The sequence below is a fragment of the Kryptolebias marmoratus genome, linkage group LG13 (genome assembly GCF_001649575.2).
Source record: "Kryptolebias marmoratus isolate JLee-2015 linkage group LG13, ASM164957v2, whole genome shotgun sequence".
Classification (NCBI taxonomy): Eukaryota; Metazoa; Chordata; class Actinopteri; order Cyprinodontiformes; family Rivulidae; genus Kryptolebias; species Kryptolebias marmoratus.
In genome coordinates this window covers 27,494,840-27,504,705 of record NC_051442.1, presented here as the reverse complement: position 1 = coordinate 27,504,705, position 9,866 = coordinate 27,494,840, and the positions used below count along the sequence as shown (strand labels likewise).

General features: G+C 36.8%; 2 protein-coding genes across 2 annotated transcripts; one reads left to right on the top strand and one right to left on the bottom strand.

Moving 5' to 3' along the window:
• Positions 1-2,459: 2,459 nt before the first annotated feature.
• On the top strand, positions 2,460-4,851 carry LOC119617565 (P2X purinoceptor 7-like). Its single transcript, XM_037978882.1, has 2 exons — positions 2,460-2,983; positions 3,985-4,851. Exons 1-2 carry the CDS (start codon positions 2,718-2,720, stop codon positions 4,382-4,384), a joined length of 666 nt encoding a protein of 221 aa, XP_037834810.1. The 5' UTR covers positions 2,460-2,717; the 3' UTR covers positions 4,385-4,851.
• LOC108248810 lies at positions 4,342-9,033 on the bottom strand (the record flags this gene model as incomplete). Its single annotated transcript, XM_017437808.3, is given in 7 exon segments — positions 4,342-4,716; positions 5,077-5,228; positions 5,510-5,681; positions 6,086-6,319; positions 7,023-7,215; positions 7,799-8,375; positions 8,760-9,033. Coding segments are annotated over 7 exon segments (1,766 nt in total), but the record flags the coding sequence as incomplete, so codon positions are not given.
• Between the last annotated feature and the right edge of the window lie 833 nt (positions 9,034-9,866).

Sequence of the window (9,866 nt, the reverse complement as noted above, 5' to 3'; positions counted from 1 at the left end):
ACAGCTTTAATCCATCTGTGATCAGCTCATGTGCCTCCACTCAGTAATCACACATCCCAGTCTTTATAAGCTCCTTATTTCATTCACCCTTTGTTATACTCTGTTCCTTTGTTTTGTTCATTAAAAACTTCTGGATTCATCCTGCCTGTGGAGTAGACCTGCATTTGTGATTAAATTTCATACATTTATATATAAAATATGTTCTTGTGGGATATTTTGAAAAATAAAATTTCTCGTGTGTTTGACGTGAGAGCAAAGATAGACCTTAAATTAGGGTTGTAATGTTGTCCTATCGGTTTCTATGACGCCAATAATTTGCTGTTATTGTTTCTTGAAAAAAAAAAAAAACAGTTCTTACTTTTGTAAAATAAAAGTGCTTGACATATAAACTAAAATCGCACTTTACAGTTGGTACATAAAGTTAGAAACTAATGAATGATATTTGATTCACTGGTGATGATGAAGAAAATGTTGTTATTTTGTTGACGATGACATGTTTTCATTTGAAGACTTGATGGACAGTTTACAGCTCGACAGATATAAAGCTTTGCCTACAACAGGCTTTGTTTTATTGTTTTTATAGCAGATTGTCTTTTACATACATACAGCTACAAAGTCTTTAATAACCTGGTCCTGTTCGAATATCATGTTTTCAAAAGGACAAGTTAGCAACAAGCTAGCATTAATTTCCTCGTTCATAACAAATGAAAATATAAAAAACACTTAGATTGTTAAGAAAAATCTACATAATAACAAAGTCTGTGATTTTTTGCATTTTACAGTAAATTCAATTTTTGATATCCAGTTCCACTATTCAGTCCTTGTTGTCCACATCACAGAAATTATTGGCCACTATCCAACCAGCCAGAGTTCTGGTTATGTGCCCATGTGGCACACAAACTACAATCATTCAACCAATCAATTACAACTTATATGTTATACATAATGCTTACCTGTCCACAGAATGATTTTCTTTCGGTCCAACCTCTCCACCACCATGGATAAGACCAAAGATCTGTCAAAGAATGTCAGGGACCAGATAGTAGATTTGCACAAGAAGACCATCAGCAAGAAGCTTGGTGAGAAGGTGACAACAAAAATGAATCACTGAATCATTTAAACTGACCATCAGTCAGTCATGTAAGCTTCATGTAAGAGCTTTCTCATGGGGTGAGGATGATGAGGAGAAAGGTGAGAGGTCAGCCCACAGCTACACAGAAGGAGCTTGTTGATGATCTCAGGACGGTTAGGACCACAGTCACCAAGATCACCATTAGTAACACAATCCACTGGAATGAATTCAAGTCTTGCAGAACAAGCAAGGTTTGCCTACTTAGAAGGTACATCATAGATTTGCCAGAGAACATCTAAAAGATCTAGTGAAGGTTTGGGAGAAAGTGCCAGTATGTGTGTATGTGTTTTTGAGTGACTAATGTGTTAGTTAGTGTCCAGGTAACATAACTACTACTACCAACCAACTAGCCATTTAGTAATTATTGTTGTAGGAGTTTATATAACCCTGACCATAACTCTATAAAATATAAAGACTGTTCATTTCTTAGTAAATGAGTAAACTTACAAAATCAGCAGTGGATGAATTAATTACCTTCCTCACTGTATAAGTCTGTCTCCTGAAACTTAGCAGAATAAAGACTTTTGGGTTTTGTTTTTTCCTCTCTTCTGCTAAAAGGCATAAATAGTGTATGAGGTTTTGGGGTAAAGTTTTAAAAATTCTGAGGTAAAAACCCTTAACAAGGAAGTGAACATGAACAGAAAACAACTGAAGAGGAATCAATCAGGGTTTGCAAAATGTTCACACAGTGACTAGAAATAGCCTATTTTCCACACAGTGGGGCTGGACATAAGGAGCTGGGGCTGCTGCAGCTCCAACACAGAATAGTTATTTTAGTCTACAAGCCAGCACATTCCTAGAAAAGTATAACTGCATTTATTCTGATTTAATAGACAAAAACATTTTTCCAAGTGAAAACTAAAAACAAAACAGTGACACATTTTTAAAAAGGATATAATTATCACCCACTGTAAAAAGGCCGGCAATAACAGATTCACAGGATATTTGTTTAAAATTTTGCCAAAAACTATTTGGACTCATTGCTGTTTATCTGTTCAGGAACTACTGGATGGATTCTGATTAATGGATTTCAGGAAATCATCATTTGATGTACATCTATAACTGAATAAGTTATAGATGTACTCAATTCAATACAGACACCACAGCTAACTGACCCTAAAAAATTAAAAATGGCTCTAATTCAGTCTTTTTTACACATATTGAGATAAAATTTGAGGTGGTAGTAGCTTAGAGTCATTTACAACTCAACTCTGAGCGTGACATCTGTCAACTCCACCATTTCAAAATCGTAGTTTAAAATTATGATATGAAAGGTGGCGGGGCACCTGCATTCCTCCCAGGATTGCTAGAACTTTAATTTATTAAAGAGCAAAAACCTCGTCTTTTGTTGAATATCATATAATCGTCGTTTCTGGTTCTTTTTATAACAAATAATAAGTTCATGCCGTCGGATGGAGATTAGTCAACCTAATAACTGTAAAAAAATTGAATTTTGTAGACCATTCCAAGGCTTTCCGAAAACATAATAGAGCCAATTGTCTCGGACACGCAAACAAGGCTCCTTTGTGTATGACGTCAGCAAAGGGAGTCCCAAGCGCACCGCCATGACTGTCTCACTGGCAAAATGGATACCGGTAGTATATGTAGTAGCTCGAGCTCGTCGGATTTCAGCGAATTTGATTTCGAATCTGAGGATGAGGCGTATTTGTTAGTGTCCGAATCAGGATTAGAAGATGAAGAATTCGGGGAGGGCAGATTTGAATGCGATATTGATGGAATAATCCAGCCATATATGGACGAACCAGAGGTCCAACCACCACCGGACGACGACGAGGAGGAGATGGAAGTCCACCCGACACCAGAAATAGACTTTAATATTGTAGAAAATTGGTAAAGATCTTTTCTATCTGTAGAAATGAATACTAACAGTCTATTTTAATCATTTTTTACATTTAGACAAGCAAAAATATTTGTGAAACTTGTTTTTTATTGGGTTCTTATCTGTCCGGAATTAGCAACATCATAGGCTTCAATAACACACACGGTAGTCGGATTTTTAATGACTGAACATCCAATTCCTATCCATTTTATATACAAAAATGAAAAATTTAATCCAGGCCTAAACGTTACGATATATCATGTATCAGAAGTTCGGAGCTAGCTACATATATGGTGGTGTATTACAATAGAACTGTAGCTAGCTGTGGTGGTGCATTATTACACTTTTACAGTAGAACTTTCACTCAGTGTTGTTAATTATAGCTATGCCAACTAAACTTCCTTCAACAACAATGATCCACGCCGTCTGGTCACTGTATCCTGTTATCCTATTATCCATTAGAGATAATATTTTCGCAAGATTTATTTTCGCAATTTCAGCCCCACTCGCGAAAATAAATTGTGCGCGAAAATTTCCAGTTTTACAGTAAACTCTCTGCTTTATTTCCTCTCTGAGTCTGACTAAGAGATTTACCAACTCGTTATGTCGTATGGATGTTTGTGAAGAAGGTCCCAGCCATCATGCATGTCATGGCCACTGCAGTTCCGGTGCACTGGCTGTTCTATAGTTCCATCTTATAAGATTTTTTTACAAGGAATTGCTCACTGAAATTCTTAACAAGAGAATGAACAAAACAGCAAAAGAGAGGAGTGTTCTTATTATATCACTTCATTTTCAGTTTGTTAAAAAAAGATTGTGCTAGAAAAAGAAAAAAATCCTATTTTACAATATTTACAGGACACAAAATCTTATACTATCCTTGTATTTACATGACAAAAACATTATTTTACAATATGTACATGATACCAAAAATCGTATTCTACAATATTTACATGAATACAAAAAATATATTTCTACAATATTTACACAATATTCCTCCTTCTATTTACAGGTGTTCTTGCGGGCACTGTCAAGTCCAACCAACTCAGAGAGAGTGTGTGTGCTGCCACAGTGTAAACGTAGTCAGCATCAAGCTAGAATACAATGAAGACGACAAACCAACTGGCTGTATTACTGACCTCAGTGGATTTAACACACTATGCCTTGATGAACTGGTTTTAGAGATAGCTTTTAAGCTCTACCGAATTCAATACGGGAAAAAAGCATACAATGGACCATACCACAAAAAGATGAGGCATACTGGCTACAGACAATTTGTCAGCTGGTGCTGGAGTTTTCTTGGGGAGCACATTCGTGTTGTTCTTCCATCATGTGTTGTCAGCAAAATCCGTGCATTTTTTCCTCCCCCTGGACTGGAAGAAAATTTTGTCTTCACTGGATTCTTAGATTAGAGGCGTATTAAGTATCAACCTGAAGAAATCAGGATTCGTAATCAATTCTTATTTCAAAGTGTTGTTTTGGTTTCATCATGAAGATATTATAGCGACAATGTTCATTTCACAGAACAGCCACCGAACTCTGGGTTTATGGACATATTAGGATGATGATTTCGATGAAAGTCACTTATTTCGATAACGCATGTGAGCACTGTGTTCTGTTATAGCTGTATCTTTTGTTGGTTTTGTGTATTTAGAACACAAGGGGGGCGGAACTTCACCAATTTCATGGGTCTTTCTGCTGTTCACAAGTCTTTTTACCTCAGTGGCAATCTTTTCCGCATATCCTGAAAACAAGTATAATTCATCAATATTTCAAATACAAATACTACTGTACTATGTACATGACATTAGTTATGTTGAGAAACATGTATTACTAGTATGTATTGTAGGTGCTTGTAAATAAATATTTTAAAATTTTATATTCTATTTTGCATACTTAATTGAGTGTCACCCTTAACATGCATAAAATACAATGTTTGCATGTACTAAGTATATTTTTCAAACTGAAATGTTGATAGTCTACAGATTTAGAAGAAATCAATAAAATATTGATTTAACAGGCATTCATAAAAATAAACATTCCAGAATTACAATATACAGCTGCTATACATGTACATGTAAAGTATAATGCATAGGGAACTTACTGTATGTTCGATCAACTTTAACAGCCCTCACTATGTACTCTCCTTTCTTGGCTTTTGGAAAATGGATAGAGTGGCAGGACTGTCCAGTTTTCTCTGCAACTCTTTGTTCACGACCTGCATTTTCATTAAAATGCAAGGCAGCAACTTGCAACCTGAAATATGTAAAACACATTATTTTAGCATGAAATTTACTTTGTTGAACAATGTCAAATTAGCCACACATGTATCATACATGTGTTAAAGCTTTTAGAATATTTACTACTTGTTGACAGTTGTCAGCTGTTTTTTAACCATCTAGCTCATCTGATCAGAACGCAAACATTTACAGGGCTGTGTCAAGGATTTTGAGGTGTGGTAGTCTAGCATCCGAGCACCGCTTTGTCGGGGTCTGAAGAGGGCTAATAGAGTAATTCTGTGCAAGCTGAGATCTTACCTCGTCTTCATTCCATTGTATCCGAAGTGATACATCTTGGGGGCGAAGTGAATGACTGTTCCATGGAAGCCTTCTAAACCAGACGTTTGGCCATCAGGGCTCAGCTTTGCAACCGCCACCAATAGCTGCTTTGCCAGCAGTATTCTACTGACTTTGTCATAGGCCTCAGAAGCTGTAATTAAACAAATAATGCGGAAGGATTAAAGTATGCATTAGAAGTGCTACTAGTATCAAGTTAAACAAAAAAATTACCAATAAATATGACTACTTAAATACTGTGGGTAATTTTTTACATCAGCCTCAGAATATGAAATGTCCACTAAAAATAAGGTAGTTTCATATACAGCAAAACACTTTGGACTGACAAAGTGTCTTTAATGTAGAGGTCCTGATTATAAATGTCGCCTTCGATAGAATGGTCCTATTATAATGTTCTTGATAGAGAGCTCAATGGATTAGGAAATGTCCACTCCACAAAGCAAACAATTAAATTCATGTCACAACATGCACAAGGATTGAATTACAAGTAATTGTTTTTGTGTACATGTGCTAGGTCTAGGAAACCAAGCTATCTACCTGGGTCAAACCATTCTCTGTAGATCTTTCCATGACAACATTCTGGGAAGCGCTTGTCTTCGTGCACATGGATATTGGCTATGTGGTTAGCCACGGATTTCCATTTGGCCACCATCAACTCTGGATCCCCATTTGATGACTGTGCACACCAATACAAATGTCTTCTAATACCCTTCATCCACTTAGCCACTAGAGGGAACTTCTTGGCTAATCCTGATAATTTTTTCCACAGACCTGAAATACATTTAACAAATTCATTAGGGGCTGTAAGTCAAGCAGTCAAGAGTGGACAGGTGCAGTAGAAAGATATTGGTCTGCCAACTCAAATCACAGGTTCGAATTCATATCAGTCCAGCATGTAGCGGAGAGGGTGAATCAATTCAATAATTAATAAAGGTTTTCTCCAGGGGTCTGTTTTCTGCTATATGACTAGTCATGTCAACCAAGCCAAAAGCCTGCTTAGCATGATTACATGTCAGTACTTGGCTCTAGATTCAATATATAAAAACCAGCAATGATTTTGATGTTTGACGGGAAAAATCAAAACTTTTCACACAATATAATAACACATTTAATGCCACATTATACATGTATTATATCCCCATAAAAATTGAATACCAAGCTTGAATAAAACCAGTTCAGCTGCAAAAATTTTTACCATGCAAATTCTAAGTAATTCAAAATTTTCAGATTCTTGTAATCTCTGCAAATGAATTTTGGTGTCCTCCATGCGAAGTGACCTTTAAAAGGAAGGTCCCATCATAAACATGATAAATGCAAGCATGAATCCTCACATATAACACGTTTTTCACAAATGACATGAAACAGCCTAGTATAGCGCAGATGATCAAATAATGCAGTATTTTTCCACCTTGGTCATAAATATATATAAAATCATGCATGGTTACATGTATATTCAAGGTTTAGTGTAACTTACCTTTAGACACATGCCATATGTCAAGGTGATGTTTTACTTTGTCTGCCTTTTCCTCCCTCAACCACTTGGCGACAGATTTGTGGCCATCAGTCGTCAACACGATTTGTGCATCTGGTTTTGCCTCCTCAATTACTGATAAGGCCTTCTTCAGCCCGTGCAATTCCATTGCATTGCTGGACTTCACTTCGTTACTCTGAAATCAATATAAGAAATTGTGAGAAAAGTTTGCTTAATCTTACAGACACACATTCCTGATCACGCTGATAAGGCTATAGAGCATCATTTCCTGTGTTACTGTTATGGGTTACAGTGTACTTGGCCGTGCAGTAATAGTGCAGTATTAACTCTGCATGTAAATCACTTTGAATACTACACTGTAGTCAGTACCACACAATGCTTATCCAACAGAAAACTATGAGGAAAAAGCTACATAAAACTACATAATCCACAGTACATAAATACATTAGAAAACTTGCATACAAACAAATAATAAACTGTATTGAAAGTCACTAAAGTTACGTCTAACATCATAAGATTCATAAGAGCAGTATGTAATGTATGCATAACACTACATATAAGAGGGCGTGGGGTCAGAAAAATCAAGATCTAATAGGGTACTCTTATGTATTTGCTGTACATTGGGGGGTCTCAAAAATAGGGAACACATGTGTACATACTAAAAGTATGGCCCCTGATGGGCAAAATTTACCAATCCAAGTGAGTACACATTTTAGGCAAGTTTTACTGTACATTTGTTCTCAAAATTGTGAACTCACCTGAACAAGTTCAGTACAGATGATCTTGTTGTGTATCGTGTCATGGAGACTGTAGCTCCCGTACTTAGCACAGTGCCCCATCGAGTCGCAGCGGGCGTCTCCAGAGAGAATGGCAGTGGTCTGCATTGCACCCAAAACCCTCTCCTGCTCCTCATTCCACACATTCCTTACTGCCTGATGAAGGAACCTTCTTTGGTGAGTAAAGAATGTAGCTGGTGAAATGGCCTGCATTCCCCAAAATTTCAGGACCCTAAGGGTTTTTCCAGGAAGGGCACCAGCACTCAGGATTGCTGTAGAAAGGGCCAGATTGCCAGCTGGATAACCCCCAACCAATGACTGCCCCTTCCAAATCCATTTCGATTCACATCCCAAGCAGGACTGTTCTATTCTCACTTGGCATCCCTCAGTTGATGTTATTACGGCAGATGCCCCTAGTAGGCCACACTGATGGCATCTGTTGAACAGTAAAACCAGCTGGCCTTTCTCCACAGCAAACAGTTTACTGTCACTGAGAGACCCTGTATTTTCTTCATCAATGTCATCATCATCATCATCGATACTAGCTTCAAGGATATCACTGAAACAGAAATAAAGAAAATAATCAGAAAACAACAGAATATTTTACATTATCATGCCTAAGCGTCCCTGGTATAACAGCAGGAATTACTACAAACTAGCTCAAATAGTTAACTCTACATGTATGTTTGTTTTTGTGTTAAAATCTCAACAAATATTTTAATCTGCATGTTGACTGAACTTAACTGTAATCTCCCAGCATAATGAAGACGAAGTCTATTTTTCTCATTTTTCTTTATCATTATCAGTCATCAGAAACTACATCAAACTGGAAAATAACATTAACAGTGGTTGATGTCATTAAAACTCTGTCAATGGTTCATTTTCTCATTCCACCCAAGTATAAAACAGCTGCTGGCAATGATATGTTGAAAAAATAACTCACGAAGTATTTAGATTCCACAATGGATCGGCGTCTTCACAGTCAATGAATGGTATTGTATCCAATTCAACTGGGTCATCTTCTGGCTCTTCCTCTAAACGAGGTCGTTTTACTGGCTTGAATGGGGTGGATGTAGCTGGAGTTTGGGCCACTGTGGGAACATCGGGCATTGGGCCAATTCCACATGAGACACCAACTGACCGGTAAGAGTGCTTCACTTTGAGATTACAGTTAGTACTCTTGGCTTTGGCAGAAGGCTTTATGTTGACTTGGACTCCTGAAAATTTAAAATACTTTTTATCTATGGGCTAACAAATACACAGATGTACATGTAGGTAGCTTTCTAAAACTTAATGTCACTTTTTGACAAAAAACAAAATTTTTGCCCCAAAATGGATACAGTAGTGAATTTTTTTCAGGAAACATACTTTATTTCACCTTGTGTCAGATATCTTCACATTTTTTTGTTAGCAAAACCAGAAAATATCCAAAACTGCAAAAAATGTTTTTTTAGCAGAATTAATTCCGTGCCTGGGGAACGGAAAATGAAAATTAATCCAGTATGCAAGGGGTTAAATTGGAATCCTGGCATAATTAAGAAACCCAGTGTCGGGGATGTTGACGTGGTGGAATAACAGCTGAAGACAGCCCTCTGTAAAGATCTCACATCAAAATTAAAATATACACATTCAATCATGAATTTCGTAAGTGAAATTTGATCTAGTATGTAAATTAGCCTATGTCAAAGTACCAAATGAAATGAATGTAAATCAATTATAAGTATATTTAAAACCTTTTATGTGTGAAGACATTTCTCTGGTTGTCTACTAAGTCATTTGTGTAAGTCTAATGGAGTATAACCTAAGTGTGAAAGTTACGGGTGCATAGAGAAGACGCTGTATCAGATGGACAGTGAACTGTAATACAATATCTGTATTTTTAAAACATAGGAAATAAACATTTACAATGGTAGAAAAACCAAGCCTGAATCCACTAGTCTGTGCTAGGGATCATCCCCACTATCACACTACTTGCTTTAGTATTTTAAGTTGAAATTACTGACAGAATTACTAGTCCCGGGACTAGGGTATTTTTCTACTCCTGCTTTAG

Coding starts and splice junctions, on each gene's coding strand:
- LOC119617565 (XM_037978882.1), top strand. CDS start 2,718: ATGGATACCGGTAGTATATGTAGTAGCTCGAGCTCGTCGGATTTCAGC. Junction 2,984..3,984: donor TTTAATATTGTAGAAAATTG/GTAAAGATCTTT, acceptor TTCTATTTACAG/GTGTTCTTGCGGGCACTGTC.